The 20,554-nt window shown below is 41.5% G+C and overlaps 1 protein-coding gene across 1 annotated transcript; it reads right to left on the bottom strand.

The window, feature by feature from the left end:
* Nucleotides 1–11,388: 11,388 nt before the first annotated feature.
* On the bottom strand, nucleotides 11,389–20,554 carry net1 (neuroepithelial cell transforming 1). The gene is made up of 9 exons (XM_061959131.2): nucleotides 20,280–20,554; nucleotides 16,384–16,491; nucleotides 16,140–16,304; nucleotides 15,741–15,803; nucleotides 15,482–15,655; nucleotides 15,151–15,408; nucleotides 14,900–15,070; nucleotides 12,134–12,320; nucleotides 11,389–12,074 (listed from the first exon to the last, which is right to left on the bottom strand). Exons 1-9 carry the CDS (start codon nucleotides 20,370–20,372, stop codon nucleotides 11,695–11,697), a joined length of 1,599 nt encoding a protein of 532 aa, XP_061815115.2. The 5' UTR covers nucleotides 20,373–20,554; the 3' UTR covers nucleotides 11,389–11,694.

Here is a 20,554-nt window from a genome sequence, read left to right as displayed (position 1 = left end):
CTACTTGCTGATGTTGTATTGCTACCTGCTGTATTGTACTGTTATTACAACTGTAATGTATTTTATGTCTTAAATGTTCATATTTAATATATGTTTGCTGTCACCATTAAATGCTCATATTTAATATATGTTCATGTTGTCACCAATAAATGTTCATAATTAATATATGTTCATGCTGTCACCATTAAATGTTCATATTTAATATATGTTCATGCTGTCACCAATAAATGTTCATATTTAATATATGTTTGCTGTCACCATTAAATGCTCATATTTAATATATGTTCATGCTGTCACCATTAAATGCTCATATTGAATATATGTTCATGCTGTCACCATTAAATGCTCATAATTAATATATGTTCATGCTGTCACCATTAAATGCTCATATTTAATATATGTTCATGCTGTCACCATTAAATGTTCATATTTAATATATGTTCATGCTGTCACCATTAAATGTTCATATTTAATATATGTTCATGCTGTCACCATTAAATGTTCATATTTAATATATGTTCCTGCTGTCACCATTAAATGCTCATATTTAATATATGTTCATGCTGTCACCATTAAATGCTCATATTTAATATATGTTCATGCTGTCACCATTAAATGCTCATATTTAATATATGTTCATGCTGTCACCATTAAATGCTCATATTTAATATATGTTCATGCTGTCACCATTAAATGCTCATATTTAATATATGTTCATGCTGTCACCATTAAATGCTCATATTTAATATATGTTCATGCTGTCACCATTAAATGCTCATATTTAATATATGTTCATGCTGTCACCATTAAATGCTCATATTTAATATATGTTCATGCTGTCACCATTAAATGCTCATATTTAATATATGTTCATGCTGTCACCATTAAATGCTCATATTTAATATATGTTCATGCTGTCACCATTAAATGCTCATATTTAATATATGTTCATGCTGTCACCATTAAATGCTCATATTTAATATATGTTCATGCTGTCACCATTAAATGCTCATATTTAATATATGTTCATGCTGTCACCATTAAATGCTCATATTTAATATATGTTCATGCTGTCACCATTAAATGCTCATATTTAATATATGTTCATGCTGTCACCATTAAATGCTCATATTTAATATATGTTCATGCTGTCACCATTAAATGCTCATATTTAATATATGTTCATGCTGTCACCATTAAATGCTCATATTTAATATATGTTCATGCTGTCACCATTAAATGCTCATATTTAATATATGTTCATGCTGTCACCATTAAATGCTCATATTTAATATATGTTCATGCTGTCACCATTAAATGCTCATATTTAATATATGTTCATGCTGTCACCATTAAATGCTCATATTTAATATATGTTCATGCTGTCACCATTAAATGCTCATATTTAATATATGTTCATGCTGTCACCATTAAATGCTCATATTTAATATATGTTCATGCTGTCACCATTAAATGCTCATATTTAATATATGTTCATGCTGTCACCATTAAATGCTCATATTTAATATATGTTCATGCTGTCACCATTAAATGCTCATATTTAATATATGTTCATGCTGTCACCATTAAATGCTCATATTTAATATATGTTCATGCTGTCACCATTAAATGCTCATATTTAATATATGTTCATGCTGTCACCATTAAATGCTCATATTTAATATATGTTCATGCTGTCACCATTAAATGCTCATATTTAATATATGTTCCTGCTGTCACCATTAAATGCTCATATTTAATATATGTTCATGCTGTCACCATTAAATGCTCATATTTAATATATGTTCATGCTGTCACCATTAAATGCTCATATTTAATATATGTTCATGCTGTCACCATTAAATGCTCATATTTAATATATGTTCATGCTGTCACCATTAAATGCTCATATTTAATATATGTTCATGCTGTCACCATTAAATGCTCATATTTAATATATGTTCATGCTGTCACCATTAAATGCTCATATTTAATATATGTTCATGCTGTCACCATTAAATGCTCATATTTAATATATGTTCATGCTGTCACCATTAAATGCTCATATTTAATATATGTTCATGCTGTCACCATTAAATGCTCATATTTAATATATGTTCATGCTGTCACCATTAAATGCTCATATTTAATATATGTTCATGCTGTCACCATTAAATGCTCATATTTAATATATGTTCATGCTGTCACCATTAAATGCTCATATTTAATATATGTTCATGCTGTCACCATTAAATGCTCATATTTAATATATGTTCATGCTGTCACCATTAAATGCTCATATTTAATATATGTTCATGCTGTCACCATTAAATGCTCATATTTAATATATGTTCATGCTGTCACCATTAAATGCTCATATTTAATATATGTTCATGCTGTCACCATTAAATGCTCATATTTAATATATGTTCATGCTGTCACCATTAAATGCTCATATTTAATATATGTTCATGCTGTCACCATTAAATGCTCATATTTAATATATGTTCATGCTGTCACCATTAAATGCTCATATTTAATATATGTTCATGCTGTCACCATTAAATGCTCATATTTAATATATGTTCATGCTGTCACCATTAAATGCTCATATTTAATATATGTTCATGCTGTCACCATTAAATGCTCATATTTAATATATGTTCATGCTGTCACCATTAAATGCTCATATTTAATATATGTTCATGCTGTCACCATTAAATGCTCATATTTAATATATCTTCCTGCTGTTTTCATTTGCATGAGCAAAAACACTCAAGAAAGAATAACAATTGTACTAAACACACACACAGACGCACACGCACACACACCACACACACACACACACACACACACACACACACACACACACACACACACACACACACACACACACACACACACACACACACACACACACACACACACACACATTCCTTCCGTTGCTTGGGCACCACCATCAGCCAGGACCTGAAGTGGGAGTGGACCATCAGCTCCCTCATCAGAGGATGTACTTCCTGCGGCAGCTGAGGAAACTGAAGGTGCCGACCGAGATGCTGGTGCAGTTCTACTCAGCCACCATGGAGTCCATCCTCACCTCCTCCTCCATCACCGTGTGGTTCCCCGGCGCCACAGTCCAGGATAAGCATGGACTGCAGCGCATGGTACGTGCTGCTGAGAAGGTGATTGGCTGCAAACTCCCATCCCTCCAGGACTTGTTCTCCTCCAGGACCAGGAGGCTTGTGGGTCGGATCACAGCTGACTCTTCTCACCCTGGACACAAACTATTCTCCCCTCTCCCCTCAGGCAGGAGACTACGGTCCATCCAGACCCACACCTCAACACTTTTTCCCCTCGGCCATCAGGCACATGAACAATAACAAGATCTGATAGCTCAGTTACAGCTCATTTTATTTCCTATTCTGTGTTCTATGTCTTTTATGTTGCACCAAGTACTATTCCTGCTTTGTCAACCCCTTCTCAAACAATGGAAATAAAAACTCTTCTGATTCTGATTCTGATTCTGATTCTGAAAACACCTTCAAATAACCTTCACAACAAGAAGAAAACACCTTCAACTAACCTTCACAACAACAAGAAAACACCTTCAACTAACCTTCACAACAAGAAGAAAACACCTTCAACTAACCTTCACAACAACAAGAAAACACCTTCAACTAACCTTCACAACAACAACAAGAAGAAAACACCTTCAACTAACCTTCACAACAACAAGAAAACACCTTCAACTAACCTTCACAACAACAACAAGAAGAAAACACCTTCATCTAACCTTCACAACAACAAGAAGAAGAAAACACATTCAACTAACCTTCACAACAAGAAGAAAACACATTCAACTAACCTTCACAACAAGAAGAAAACACCTTCACCTAACCTTCACAACAAGAAAACACTTTCAACTAACCTTCACAACAACAAGAAAACACCTTCACCTAACCTTCACAACAAGAAAACACTTTCAACTAACCTTCACAACAAGAAGAAAACACCCTCAACTAACCTTCACAACAAGAAGAAAACACCTTCAACTAACCTTCACAACAGGAAGAAAACACCTTCAACTAACCTTCACAACAGGAAGAAAACACCTTCAACTAACCTTCACAACAACAAGAAAACACCTTCAACTAACCTTCACAACAGAAAGAAAACACCTTCAACTAACCTTCACAACAAGAAGAAAACACCTTCAACTAACCTTCACAACAAGAAGAAAACACCTTCAACTAACTTTCACAACAAGAAGAAAACACCTTCAACTAACCTTCACAACAACAAGAAGAAAACACCCTCAACTAACCTTCACAACAACAAGAAGAAAACACCTTCAACTAACCTTCACAACAAGAAGAAAACACCTTCAACTAACCTTCACAACAAGAAGAAAACACCTTCTTCTTAAGACAAAAAGGCTTCGCTACACTTGTGAAAATGTGTTGATTCTGCGTGGCATAATGTGTTTGTTATTCAGTAGCTGTGAGAAAAAGACTTTATTCAGTCAGTGAAATGAAAACAGAAGACGTGAATTTCAGATGCAAACTTTCTGCACATCTTTATTGTTTTCAGTCAAGTCAAGTTGATGGGATAAGTGGTAGAAAATGGATGGATAGATGATGGCGAGTACACCCTTCTTGTTGCCACTATTGACATAAACGTACAGTCACATTCTTGTTTCCACTATTGACATAAACGTACAGTCACATTCTTGTTTCCACTATTGACATAAACGTACAGTCACATTCTTGTTTCCACTATTGACATAAACGTACAGTCACATTCTTGTTTCCACTATTGACGTAAACGTACAGTCACATTCTTGTTTCCACTATTGACATAAACGTACAGTCACATTCTTGTTTCCACTATTGACATAAACGTACAGTCACATTCTTGTTTCCACTATTGACATAAAGGTACAGTCACATTCTTGTTTCCACTATTGACATAAACGTACAGTCACATTCTTGTTTCCACTATTGACATAAACGTACAGTCACATTCTTGTTTCCACTATTGACATAAACGTACAGTCACATTCTTGTTTCCACTATTGACATAAACGTACAGTCACATTCTTGTTTCCACTATTGACATAAACGTACAGTCACATTCTTGTTTCCACTATTGACATAAACGTACAGTCACATTCTTGTTGCCACTATTGACATAAACGTACAGTCACATTCTTGTTTCCACTATTGACATAAACGTACAGTCACATTCTTGTTTCCACTATTGACATAAACGTACAGTCACATTCTTGTTGCCACTATTGACATAAACGTACAGTCACATTCTTGTTGCCACTATTGACATAAACGTACAGTCACATTCTTGTTTCCACTATTGACATAAACGTACAGTCACATTCTTGTTTCCACTATTGACATAAACGTACAGTCACATTCTTGTTGCCACTATTGACATAAACGTACAGTCACATTCTTGTTTCCACTATTGACATAAACGTACAGTCACATTCTTGTTTCCACTATTGACATAAACGTACAGTCACATTCTTGTTTCCACTGTTGACATAAACGTACAGTCACATTCTTGTTTCCACTGTTGACATAAACGTACAGTCACATTCTTGTTTCCACTATTGACATAAACGTACAGTCACATTCTTGTTTCCACTATTGACATAAACGTACAGTCACATTCTTGTTTCCACTATTGACATAAACGTACAGTCACATTCTTTGCCACATACTTTCTTTCTCTTCCAACAATCCTTTGCTTTGACTTTTCTAAAACCCTTTACAAAACTTTCTCTTCTCCATCTTCTTTTCATCCATCATCAAGCACTAAAGTGTCTGTAACTTCAACCCTAAGCAAGATATGCTACAACTGGAAGTTCCTCTTGCTACAACCGGTAGTTCCTCTTGCTACAACAGGTAGTTCCTCTTGCTACAACCGGGACTTCCTCTTGCTACAGCCGGAAGTTCATGGTCCCCTTAGAAAAGGTGGCTTGGTAATAAAAAGTATTTGGGATTCCGAAGCAAGGACTATGTTTGTATTTCAAACAAACCAAACCAAGCAGGAGCGTGTGCTTGTTGGAGGAATGTATCAAAATAAGAGCACTCTTGTATGGCACCTTCTCAAAGAATGTATCAAAATAAGAGCACTCTTGTATGGCACCTTCTCAAAGAATGTATCAAAATAAGAGCACTCTTGTATGGCACCTTCTGAAAGAATGTATCAAAATAAGAGCACTCTTGTATGGCACCTTCTCAAAGAATGTATCAAAATAAGAGCACTCTTGTATGGCACCTTCTCAAAGAATGTATCAAAATAAGAGCACTCTTGTATGGCACCTTCTCAAAGAATGTATCAAAATAAGAGCACCCTTGTATGGCACCTTCTGAAAGAATGTATCAAAATAAGAGCACTCTTGTATGGCACCTTCTGAAAGAATGTATCAAAATAAGAGCACTCTTGTATGGCACCTTCTCAAAGAATGTATCAAAATAAGAGCACTCTTGTATGGCACCTTCTGAAAGAATGTATCAAAATAAGAGCACTCTTGTATGGCACCTTCTGAAAGAATGTATCAAAATAAGAGCACTCTTGTATGGCACCTTCTCAAAGAATGTATCAAAATAAGAGCACTCTTGTATGGCACCTTCTCAAAGAATGTATCAAAATAAGAGCACTCTTGTATGGCACCTTCTCAAAGAATGTATCAAAATAAGAGCACTCTTGTATGGCACCTTCTCAAAGAATGTATCAAAATAAGAGCACCCTTGTATGGCACCTTCTGAAAGAAGGACAATGTGTCTTACATTAAAACATGTGCAAGATAAAACATTGCTCCTTGTACTAAAGCTACAAAGCACACATGTAGATTATAAAAGTGTAAAACTACTTCTTCTGCAGTAAGAAACAAAGCTTAAATATTAATAGTAAACAACATTTAAAAGACTTAGAACAACAAACACCAGATCGTTCTTTCAAGTGTTATACATCACTTTTTCTATGGCAGGGTTCACAACTTCTCTTTGTATATTGTACGTACTGTACACACACTGTACACATACTGTATGTACACTATACTGTACACTTACTGTATGTATACTGTACACATACTGTATGTACACACACTGTACACATACTGTATGTACACTTACTGTATGTATACTGTACACATACTGTATGTACACTATACTGTACACATGCTGTACACTTACTGTACATATACTGTACACATACTGTACGTATAAGTCAATGATGCAGGATGTGTGTTACAGTGGAACCCGTTTAAGTCGACACATGGGCCCGGCCAACTCACGTCAACATAAACTGTTGTCGACATAACCGAAAGCAAAACTAGCCATTGCTTGCAATCTTGGGAATTTTGTCCTAAAGAAAATGTTTTTCGATTTTTATTCTCATGATTTAGTTTTCCTACGATGTCCAACAGAAGCTCATTTTCTTACAAATCTTGACAATTCAACTTCTTGCTCAAATCTTTTTTTTCGGTGGCTAACAATCTAAAATAAAGTCAATTGTGTTTGCATTTTGTTAGTTGCTATGATACAATCGAGCTTAAAACTGCCATGCTTTTATTTTGAAGCTGAACAGGAAATCACCATGAGCACATTTTAGAGCTTTGGAATGAGACTAGTCACTGTTACAACAATACACATGTCAACATAAACGGACCGACTGTTGGACATGAGCGGTCATCGGTGTATGTCCACGTCAACTTACCGTGTGTGTTGACAAGGTACTAGAGGAAGACATTAGACACGGCCTGTCAACATAAACGTGTCATGTGTGTTGACAAGGTACTAGAGGAAGACACTAGACACGGCCTGTCAACATAAACGTGTCATGTGTGTTGACAAGGTACTAGAGGAAGACAATAGACAACATAAACGTGTCATGTGTGTTGACAAGGTACTAGAGGAAGACAATAGACAACATAAACGTGTCATGTGTGTTGACAAGGTACTAGAGGAAGACAATAGACAACATAAACGTGTCATGTGTGTTGACAAGGTACTAGAGGAAGACAATAGACAACATAAACGTGTCATGTGTGTTGACAAGGTACTAGAAGAAGACAATAGACACGGCCTGTCAACATAAACGTGTCATGTGTGTTGACAAGGTACTAGAGGAAGACAATAGACACGGCCTGTCAACATAAACGGAACAATTTCAGACGGACGTGACCTCTCACTTTCATGTCAGCAGAAGCGGTTGACCACGTGTGCTGATGTTGACTGAAGCAGGAAGTTTTGAGTATAATGAACAGAAGTTGATTGATGAATATGTGGACATAAACAGGTTGTCAACATGAACAAGTTGTCACCATAAACTGCTTGTTGACCTAAACGTGTTGTCAACATTCACGGGTTGTCAACATAAATGGGTTATCGAAATAAATACTGTACATACTGTACGTTGTCACCAAAAAACGTGTTATCGGCATTTTTGTGTTGTCGACATAAACGGGCTGTGGACATGGACAAGTTGTGGACATAAATGTGTTGTGGACATAAAGGTGTTGTCGACATAAAGGTGTTGTCGGCGTAAAGGTGATGTCGACGTAAAGGTGTTGTCAGTGTACAGGTGTTGTGGACATAAATGTGTTGTCGGCGTACAGGTGTTGTGGACATAAATGTGTTGTCGGCGTAAAGGTGATGTCGACGTAAATGTGTTGTCAGTGTACAGGTGTTGTGGACATAAATGTGTTGTCGGCGTACAGGTGTTGTGGACACAGATGTGTTGTCAGCGTACAGGTGTTGTGGACATAAATGTGTTGTCGGCGTACAGGTGTTGTGGACATAAATGTGTTGTCAGTGTACAGGTGTTGTGGACATAAATGTGTTGTCGGCGTACAGGTGTTGTGGACACAGATGTGTTGTCAGCGTACAGGTGTTGTGGACATAAATGTGTTGTCGGCGTACAGGTGTTGTGGACATAAATGTGTTGTCGGCGTACAGGTGTTGTGGACATAAATGTGTTGTCGGCGTACAGGTGTTGTGGACATAAATGTGTTGTCAGCGTACAGGTGTTGTGGACATAAATGTGTTGTTGGCGTACAGGTGTTGTGGACATAAATGTGTTGTCGGCGTACAGGTGTTGTGGACATAAATGTGTTGTCAACGTACAGGTGTTGTGGACATAAATGTGTTGTCGGCGTACAGGTGTTGTGGACATAAATGTGTTGTCGGTGTACAGGTGTTGTGGACATAAATGTGTTGTCGGCATACAGGTGTTGTGGACACAGATGTGTTGTCAGCGTACAGGTGTTGTGGACATAAATGTGTTGTCGGCGTACAGGTGTTGTGGACATAAATGTGTTGTCGGCGTACAGGTGTTGTGGACATAAATGTGTTGTCGGCGTACAGGTGTTGTGGACATAAATGTGTTGTCGGCGTACAGGTGTTGTGGACATAAATGTGTTGTCGGCGTACAGGTGTTGTGGACATAAATGTGTTGTCGGCGTACAGGTGTTGTGGACATAAATGTGTTGTCAGCGTACAGGTGTTGTGGACATAAATGTGTTGTTGGCGTACAGGTGTTGTGGACATAAATGTGTTGTCGGCGTACAGGTGTTGTGGACATAAATGTGTTGTCAACGTACAGGTGTTGTGGACATAAATGTGTTGTCGGCGTACAGGTGTTGTGGACATAAATGTGTTGTCGGTGTACAGGTGTTGTGGACATAAATGTGTTGTCGGCATACAGGTGTTGTGGACACAGATGTGTTGTCAGCGTACAGGTGTTGTGGACATAAATGTGTTGTCGGCGTACAGGTGTTGTGGACATAAATGTGTTGTCGGCGTACAGGTGTTGTGGACATAAATGTGTTGTCGGCGTACAGGTGTTGTGGACATAAATGTGTTGTCAGCGTACAGGTGTTGTGGACATAAATGTGTTGTTGGCGTACAGGTGTTGTGGACATAAATGTGTTGTCGGCGTACAGGTGTTGTGGACATAAATGTGTTGTCAACGTACAGGTGTTGTGGACATAAATGTGTTGTCGGCGTACAGGTGTTGTGGACATAAATGTGTTGTCGGCGTACAGGTGTTGTGGACATAAATGTGTTGTCGGCGTACAGGTGTTGTGGACATAAATGTGTTGTCGGCGTACAGGTGTTGTGGACATAAATGTGTTGTCGGCGTACAGGTGTTGTGGACATAAATGTGTTGTCGGCGTACAGGTGTTGTGGACATAAATGTGTTGTCGGCGTACAGGTGTTGTGGACATAAATGTGTTGTCGGCGTACAGGTGTTGTGGACATAAATGTGTTGTCGGCGTACAGGTGTTGTGGACATAAATGTGTTGTCGGCATACAGGTGTTGTGGACACAGATGTGTTGTCAGCGTACAGGTGTTGTGGACATAAATGTGTTGTCGGCGTACAGGTGTTGTGGACATAAATGTGTTGTCAGCGTACAGGTGTTGTGGACATAAATGTGTTGTTGGCGTACAGGTGTTGTGGACATAAATGTGTTGTCGGCGTACAGGTGTTGTGGACATAAATGTGTTGTCGGCATACAGGTGTTGTGGACATAAATGTGTTGTCGGCGTACAGGTGTTGTGGACATAAATGTGTTGTCAGCGTACAGGTGTTGTGGACATAAATGTGTTGTTGGCGTACAGGTGTTGTGGACATAAATGTGTTGTTGGCGTACAGGTGTTGTGGACATAAATGTGTTGTCGGCGTACAGGTGTTGTGGACATAAATGTGTTGTCGGCGTACAGGTGTTGTGGACATAAATGTGTTGTCGGCGTACAGGTGTTGTGGACATAAACGTGTTGTCGGCATACAGGTGTTGTGGACACAGATGTGTTGTCAGCGTACAGGTGTTGTGGACATAAATGTGTTGTCGGCGTACAGGTGTTGTGGACATAAATGTGTTGTCAGCGTACAGGTGTTGTGGACATAAATGTGTTGTCGGCGTACAGGTGTTGTGGACATAAATGTGTTGTTGGCGTACAGGTGTTGTGGACATAAATGTGTTGTCGGCGTACAGGTGTTGTGGACATAAATGTGTTGTTGGCGTACAGGTGTTGTGGACATAAATGTGTTGTCGGCGTACAGGTGTTGTGGACATAAATGTGTTGTCAGTGTACAGGTGTTGTGGACATAAATGTGTTGTCGGCGTACAGGTGTTGTGGACATAAATGTGTTGTCGGCGTACAGGTGTTGTGGACATAAATGTGTTGTCGGCGTACAGGTGTTGTGGACATAAATGTGTTGTCGGCGTACAGGTGTTGTGGACATAAATGTGTTGTCGGCGTACAGGTGTTGTGGACATAAATGTGTTGTCGGCGTACAGGTGTTGTGGACATAAATGTGTTGTCGGCGTACAGGTGTTGTGGACATAAATGTGTTGTCGGCGTACAGGTGTTGTGGACATAAATGTGTTGTCGGCGTACAGGTGTTGTGGACATAAATGTGTTGTCGGCGTACAGGTGTTGTGGACATAAATGTGTTGTTGGCGTACAGGTGTTGTGGACATAAATGTGTTGTCGGCGTACAGGTGTTGTGGACACAGATGTGTTGTCGGCGTACAGGTGTTGTGGACATAAATGTGTTGTCGGCGTACAGGTGTTGTGGACATAAATGTGTGATGTTGGGTGAAGGCTGCCACAGAGGAGCGTAACAGTAAAGAATAAATAGAAGTGTCAGAGTTTGTGTTGGCGTCACACCATCGTCTCTTTTCTCTTCCCTAAAGAATAAAGAGACTTCTTCTTCTTTTTGCTTTTGTGAGAGGTTGGCGATGACGAGGAGGAAGGTGCAGGACTCGGAGACGAGGGGCCGCAAGGCGAGCCGGGCGCCGACCGAGTCAACCTCTGAGGACGGTTCTCGTCCGTCTCCTCCATGCTCTCCACGGCCGATGCGGAGGACGGGCGGGCGTCCGTCACGGGCGATGCTGGCTCGGCGTGTGGCCGGTAGACGGAGATGGCGGCGCGGAGACAGTTGAGCCAGCGCTGCTTGTGGAAGACGTCGTTGACCTGCAGCGTGTGCGCCTGGGCCTGGACTTGACTCGGGTCTTGGGAGCGCACGCGGAAAATGTTTTTGGCTGCAAGGAAAGAAAAGGTGAGCGCTGCTCTAATGGAGGGAGGCTCGCTCAAGCCTCACCTTTGTCCACGTTACTGAAGGCGCCTCTGAAGGAGCCGCCCATCCTGACGTCGCCGTCCTGCAGGTCGTCCAGCGCCAGGTCCTGCACGGGAATGGGCCGGCGGTACACCTGGAAACATTGCCTCTCGTTTCGGGTGACCGAGCGAGTCAGAACCAGCAGCTCGGTGAACAGGAACACGTGCAGCTTCTGCAAAGATTGCTTTGGAAATCAACTACTTCCTGTTTCAACTTCACATGTATTTACTTTTTAAATCAACTACTTCCTGTTTCAACTTCACATGTATTTATTTTTTAAATCAACTACTTCCTCTTTCAACTGTCACACTTATTTACTTTTTTAAAACAACTACTTCCTGTTTCAACTGTCACACTTATTTACTTTTTTAAAACAACTACTTCCTGTTTCAACTGTCATATTTGTTTACTTTTTAAAACTACTACTTCCTGTTTCAACTGTCATATTTGTTTACTTTTTAAAACTACTACTTCCTGTTTCAACTGTCACCTTTATTTACTTTTTTTAAACAATTACTTCCTGTTTTAAATGTCTCATTTATTTACTTTTTAATAACAACTACTTCCTGTTTCGACATCACATTTATTTACTTTTTAAAACAACTACTTCCTGTTTCAACTTCACATGTATTTACTTTTTAAATCAACTACTTCCTGTTTCAACTGTCACACTTATTTACTTTTTAAAACAACTACTTCCTGCTTCAACTGTCACACTTATTTACTTTTTTAAAACAACTACTTCCTGTTTCAACTGTCATATTTGTTTACTTTTTAAAACTACTACTTCCTGTTTCAACTGTCATATTTGTTTACTTTTTAAAACTACTACTTCCTGTTTCAACTGTCATATTTGTTTACTTTTTAAAACAACTACTTCCTGCTTCAACTGTCACATTTCTTTACTTTTTAAATCAACTACTTCCTGTTTCGACTTCACATTTATTTACTTTTTAAAACAACTACTTCCTGTTTCAACTGTCACATTTGTTTACTTTTTAAAACTACTACTTCCTGTTTCGACATCACATTTATTTACTTTTTAAAACAACTACTTCCTGTTTCGACTTCACATGTATTTACTTTTTAAATCAACTACTTCCTCTTTCAACTGTCACACTTATTTACTTTTTTAAAACAACTACTTCCTGTTTCAACTGTCATATTTGTTTACTTTTTAAAACTACTACTTCCTGTTTCAACTGTCACCTTTATTTACTTTTTTAAAACAATTACTTCCTGTTTTAAATGTCTCATTTATTTACTTTTTAATAACAACTACTTCCTGTTTCAACTGTCACATTTCTTTACTTTTTAAATCAACTACTTCCTGTTTCAACTTCACATGTATTTATTTTTTAAATCAACCACTTCCTCTTTCAACTGTCACACTTATTTACTTTTTAAAACTACTACTTCCTGTTTCAACTGTCACCTTTATTTACTTTTTTAAAACAATTACTTCCTGTTTTAAATGTCTCATTTATTTACTTTTTAATAACAACTACTTCCTGTTTCAGTAGTCACACTTATTAACTTTTTTTTTTAAAACTACTACTTCCTGCTTCAACTGTCACATTTATTTACTTAAAAGAAGGTCTTTTATTCACGGTTACTTGTGGTGTTTCAAGCACTTTGGTGGACTTTTACAGCACAGGGTAGAAGAAATGCGGGGACTATTTTGCAATTTCTTTGTCAAGTTTTGTTTAGGTTTTGTTTCTCTTTTTTTGCTTGTGCCTTTTTGTGTTTTTTATATCGCTGCCCCCCCCCCCCCCTCCCTTTTTTAATTTTCTATTGCCAGGTTAAACCTAAAGTGGGGCGGTATGGCGTAGTGGGTAGAGCAACCGTGCCAGAAACCTGAGGGTTGCAGGTTCGCTCCCCGCCTCTTACCATCCAAAAATCGCTGCCGTTGTGTCCTTGGGCGGGACACTTCACCCTTTTCCCCCGGTGCCACTCACACCGGTGAACTGAATGATGAATGATAGGTGGTGGTCGGAGGGGCCGTTGGCGCAAATTGCAGCCACGCTTCCGTCAGTCTACCCAGGGCAGCTGTGGCTATGAAAGTAGCTTACCACCACCAGGTGTGAATGATTGATGGGTTCTACATGTAAAGCGACTTTGGGTACTTAGAAAAGCGCTATATAAATCCCAGTTATTATTATTATTATTATTAAAGTCATTTGTCTACTTGGGATGCAGCGACCAATTGTTTTATTATTCCAGGAGTCTACCGACTGGAATCATGGAGTAATCGGACAGAACACAAGCCTGGATGGATCATAGTTCAAATCAACAAATATTTATTTGCTTGCCATAACCGTCATTCTTTTTTGTAATAAATGCACTTTTAGTGCATTTATTACATAAACATGTCGCTGTCTCATGAGCGCACATTGAAGGTTTCTGGCACCCCATTGGTCCACACTTCATCCATTTGTAAGGAATAATGGTGATGGGTTGCAGCACTCGTCGCTACTGTATGCTAATCACTGCACTTTGCACACTCCTCACTGATTGGACGACTCAACTAAGCACTTCCAAGCCCACGTTTTCGGTATTTGTTAGCGAGTTAGCAAGATGGTGAAAAAATGACAACATTTTCTAGCGTGGTTGCACGAATCGGTAGAATTTCCACTCTCGCTACGTCCAGAAGCTGAGTGGATCACATCTATGATATGGAGAGTTGTTATTATTGTCCCCGCCTGCTTGGAGGAGCACCGTGCACTTGGTACCAGTCTAATTGTGGCTTACCGTCCCACTTTTGTTGCGAAGCTCCCCGTGACACAGCAGGCTTCTGCACTGCTGGAGGCGAGGGTCTTTCTGCCGCTCGTCCAGGTACTCCAGCTTGTCCATGTAGTACAAGCACTCCGACTCGCCCTTCTTCATGTTGATGTCTGACAGCACAGTTTGGATGATGGAGATCTGAAGCCAAGGATGAAGGGGGTCGTTAGCACGTCTTGCAATCTGGCAGAGTTCAAAAGGTCCTGAGGGGTCTTCCTTACAGCTCGTTCTAAGCTGGCGGTGTCCGGATGCTCTGGCGGAGTGTGTCGGAGGATCTCTTTGAGCAGCAGCGGGTACTTGACCAGGCGGGAGCGCGGGATGTCCAGGAAGCTCCACAGATCCAACTTCCTGCTGAAGGGCGACTCCAGGCAGCGCTGCAGGAAGTCCTGCACGCGCCGGTCCTGTTTCTTCTGGTCCAGGAGGGCCTTAGCTGCCAGCTGTTTGCTGCAGTACTCCTTGTACGCATCCAGCCTTGGTAGCTGCATCACAACAAAGGTCTTCTCTTAGCACCGCTGTCTTCAACACTTGACGCTTCACTGAAATGTCGCTTACCCAATCAACTACAATCTGACCGATCTGTCCCACGGTTCCATTTGAGCCTGTGGCTTTGGAGAGCTGTGCCAGCAAATCCGCATGCAGGGGGATGTAGGCGTCCAGGTCGCCAAAAATGTGAGAGAGCTCCTCTTCAGACATGATGGAGAGCTTCAGCATGGGGTCGTGGTACGCCTGCAGGCAGACAGGAAATTGTTCAACCAATCCAAGCGAGCTTAGAAAAGGTCTGAAGATAAAAGATAGATGTTTGAGTACAAACCTTGCGTGCGAGTTGGAGGTCCTCAATGAGGTCCTGTTCTCCGCGAGAGAGCTCAAATATGGCCTGAAAATGAGAAGTAGAACACAAACATTTTTGGATTATTGTTTTAAGAACTCATTAGCTGCTGACTAAGACTCCAGACTAATGCCCAAAATCTCTCTGGCCGCCGTCTTTGCCTCGCTTACTTTGCGTTTGAAAGTTTCTAGCCGCTGACAGCTGGCAAAGATGTGGGACATAAGTAGGGGTTTGTCCTCGGTTCTATGTGAACTTACACAGCCTGGAAAATAGGCCCCAATCAGGCTTTTATTGACACTGCAAATACTGCAGGGATACGTGAAACTTGTCTGGGAGGTTTTAAAGTCTGCTGTCTGGATTTTTCACCCGCAGTGAACTCCTCACCTCCTGCCGCTTGATCTCCTTGGTGGTTAAGGTCCCCTTCTGGTGCACGTCTAGCGTCTCCGACCACAGCGTGCTGTTTCTCCTTTTAGGCGGCGTGGGGGCCGTCGCCTTGCTGCAAGGCTTCTGGGGAACGCCCGGCGACTTGCCATCGCTCCGGAAGGAGGCCTGCGAGCGGGAAAGCCCAACAGGTCAGACTTACTCAACGTTAGTGTTGCTGCGATGGAAGTGATGTCACCAGGCTTACCTGGATTGTTTGGCCGAAGCGCCGGACGGCCCCATTTTTTGCCGGAGAGATGAGGTTGGCTAACGACGACACCCTGCCGAGAGGACGGACACGCTTGGTTCTGGGTTCCTGGGAAGAGAGGAACAAAGTCAGCTAAGAAAGGTTCTGGACAACTGCGGGCCCTAAGCAGGAACTGGGCTAGGGGCCAGTTAGAGACTGATGATGCTGGTTTTTGGTGGTGAGGGCTGTGACTGCTCCACTTTCAGCACATTCTCATACATCGACTTGCCCAAGTCCACCTTCTCAAACACCTTCTGTTCTGATTTTGCATCAACATTTGCAATACAACATCGATTAGCTCCAGCTGCGATAACACTCTGCAACAAGCTAAACAATCGACAAGTTCCCCAAAGAGTGTCCACAAAACTTACTTGAGACTTCAATCCCCCCCAAGTAAAGTCATAAATCCTCTTTATGGACTCATCTTTTGCAGGCTTTGGAGCCAGGAAACAGGAGGAGAAGACGACCAGGCTTCAGGCAGACTGGAACGGGTGCAGGGCAGACAGAAATATTGCTTAGTGGGAATATGGAGGCCCAAGGCTTCTGCAGCTGTTGGCTCCATCACGAGAGAGGCAGCCCACCAAAGTATAAGACCCTCCCTCGACTGCTGATCTGCAAGGCAAAGGGGGTCTGGAGGAATGCCAGGAATGCAGGAGACACCCTCTCAGCTGTTCCACATCCATCCACCCCCCGTGCCCGCTCTGTGACAACAAGCCTTCTTTGAGTCTATCACTGGGGGGAAATCAACGCTTCCCTGTGGCTTGCTGCTGCTCTTTAACGTCCTTTTCCAGACCCACTAGGCCAGCGTGTCGGCCTGCTCATGCAAAACCAACCACCGGTCACAGAAAAGGAGCCGCCGTCCCCAGTTTGAGTGTCTCCATGTGTTTCCAGTGCTGCTGCAAGTTGACACAAGTTGTTGAACACGGCTCACGTGAGAGCTCAACAACACCTGGGCCAGGTAAATCCCCCACCGCCCAACCCCCGACCCTACTTAGTCGGCGAGACAGAGTCAGAAGTTGCTCGGCTGCATGCCAAAAACAACTTTCAGCCCGCAAATGTTCTTGCAAAACGTGGCGCTGAAAAACTCTGCATGTTCCGACACACCAAGAGAACTTTTTATGGTTCTCCAGACCACGTGGACACAGCTGTGGAAGCCATCCACCGGCTTCATGGGTCACAGACACAACGTCACAGGCCCTCTCCCAGACCGCAGGAATAAAACCGCTGGTTAGCTAAACGTGGGGGTTCCAAAGTCAATATTGGAACAACTCCTGCCCTCTGGGGGAAGGGCAGGCAGGTCCAACATGACAAAAAGGTCAATGGTCCTGGTCTTTGTCAAACAACCCTGGTAATTTGACCTGCAAGCTCCTAAAAACCTTCATCTCCTTGGGGCTGCCGCACTATAGTCTGTGGGAACACGAAGGCCGGTGCTCACGTGTCCTGTGCCTCAGGCTAGTGTTACAAGCTCTGAGCTAACAACTCCAGATGTGCCGTCTGCTTTTTCAGCAGAGCGTGGCTGAGAGCAGACCTCTAAAGTTCTTTTTTCCTCAAGTCTGGGAAGTGTCAGACTTCTCCACAGCTCAGCACCTCGACTGTCAGTCCAAACACAAGTTCCTGGAACAGTACTGACCCAGTCTGCTTAATACCTGTCCACCAACTCATCGAGTCCTGGGCCGCCGGGTTCTGATTATTGGGACAAAAACTGCTTCCTTTTCCACCTGAGGTGTGAGACCCAAGAGGTCTAAGTGGACCATGTCAACACTATTCTCTAACTCTCTGAACTTTGACCCTCTGAGGTACTTCCTGCCCCGCTGGCACCAATCTTTAGCACAAGACGGCCAATACACAAAAGTGTGTGTGTGCGCGTGTGTGTGTGTGTGTGTGTGTGTGTGTGTGTGTGTGTGTGTGTGTGTGTGCATGTGTGTGTGGAGGAGTGTGAGTGTGTGCGAGTGTGTGTGTGTTTGTGTGTGTGTGTTTGTGTGCGTGTGCATCCAGTGATAATTTCAATTTAAAATGAGATGAGTGGGACTGGTCTCCTCTGCTCGCCAGCAACCTGGTGGATGTTGCTTGGGATGGCTTCAAAACAGCCTTCCTAAAGATACTAAACAATATGGCTCCCGTGAGAACAGTCAGGATCAAAGCCCGCTCTGAACCATGGATGAATCCGGACCTATTAGCTGTCATAAAAGACAAAGACAGAAAATACTCCGAATACCAAAAGTGTAAAACAGAAGTAGATAAACAACCCAATAATAACAACCTCAAATCACTCCTTTCAACTCTCAAAAAGCAGTGCAATAAATTAAGAAATAAGGCAAACAACCTGACTAAATCCTTTAAAAAAAATTACATTAACGACAAAATAGAGGAAAACACAAATAAGCCACGTGAGCTCTGGAAAATTCTCAACAATCAGCTTCCTGGTTGCAGCCAGAAACTTCAAACCAGACTCACCAACATCAACATCAAGGAGGGTGACTCCCTCATTACAGACAAAATGGAGTCCCCCAAGGCAGCATATTGGGGCCTTTACTGTTCCTAATATACATAAAGGACTTGCGACTGTGAATTGTTCTTGTTTGCGGATGACTTGGCCCTGCTGGTATCAGACAAGGACAAGTCACAGGTGGAGAAAATCCTCAGTGCTGAACTCAGTAGAACTTGCACCTGGCTCGCTGACAACAAGCTATCCATACACTTGGGTAAAACTGAATCCATCCTGTTTGGGTCCCACATCAACCTTAAGAAAGTCAGTGACTTCACTATAAAAGTGGGTGACATTGTTATCACCAGGAAAGATGAGGTCACCTACCTAGGTTCCATTCTAGAGGCTAATCTTTCCTGTGATAAAATAGCAACCAAGGTCATCAAAAAGGTCAACCAACGAACGAGATTTCTCTATAGAATCTCCTCTCTGGTCAACAAAAGCACCATGAGGATTCTGGCGGGAACTCTCGTTCAACCCTTTTTCCATTACGCATGCACCTCCTGGTACCCTAGCACCTCCAAAACCCTCAAATTTAAACTCCAAACATCCCAGAATAAGCTAGTCAGATTACTTCTAGACCTCCACCCCAGATCACACCTCACTCCTACCCACTTCTCCAAAGTGGGCTGGCTCAGGGTGGAGGACAGAGTAAAACAACTTGCACTGAGCCTGGTCTATAAAATCCGCTACACCTCCCTGATACCGAAGTACATGTCAAACTACTTCCTTAACGTAAATGAGCGCCATAACCACAACACCAGGGGGAGCTCCACTAACCACATTAAACCCAGATTCCCATCTAACAAAGGTTTTAACTCATTCTCTTTCTATGTCACATCAATGTGGAATGCACTCCCAACAAGTGTAAAAGAAAGTGCATCTCTATCCTCCTTCAAAACCGCAATAAAAGTTCACCTCCAGGCAACTACAACCCTAAACTAACACCCTCCCCGAATTGTTAATAATCAAATGTAAACAATCAAATGCAGATACTTTTCTTATGCCTTCTGATCTCTCTCTCTCTCTAAAAGGTGAGTGATATAAAAGGTGAGTGAAATAAAAGGTGAGTGATACAAAAGGTGAGTGAAATAAAAGGTGAGTGAAATAAAAGGTGAGTGAAATAAAAGGTGAGTGATATAAAAGGTGAGTGATATAAAAGGTGAGTGAAATAAAAGGTGAGTGATATAAAAGGTGAGTGATATAAAAGGTGAGTGAAATAATAATAATAATAATAATGGATTAGATTTTATATCGCGCTTATCTATAATGAGATGGTCCAAGCGCTCCCAGTAAAAAGTAAAAGGTAAAAGGTCAAATGTCTGCCTCACATTTGCAGTCCAACCAGCTTTTCTTCCTTGTGGCAACTCACCTCAGACTCTTTGTGGACCTGGTTCTGGTAGTCCAGGACTTGCAGAGTCCGCTTGATAGGCACCAAGCTGCCCAGGTCTTCGTAGGCCACCATAGCTCTCGGTACAAACACACTTTTTGCAAATCCTTAGTCGGGCTCCAGGTAATCCACAGAGAAACAGGAAGTAGGTGATAAAAGTAATAATCACTGAAATAAAGACAAGATGGAAACATCCCTGTAGGGACAGATCTTGGAGAGGAGCTCCACTCTCATTTGCTTCACTTTGGTCTGCTTGG

The sequence above is a fragment of the Nerophis lumbriciformis genome, linkage group LG05 (genome assembly GCF_033978685.3).
Source record: "Nerophis lumbriciformis linkage group LG05, RoL_Nlum_v2.1, whole genome shotgun sequence".
NCBI classification, from domain to species: Eukaryota; Metazoa; Chordata; class Actinopteri; order Syngnathiformes; family Syngnathidae; genus Nerophis; species Nerophis lumbriciformis.
Note: the sequence above shows the minus strand (reverse complement) of the source record. Positions and strands in the feature narration are given on the sequence as shown.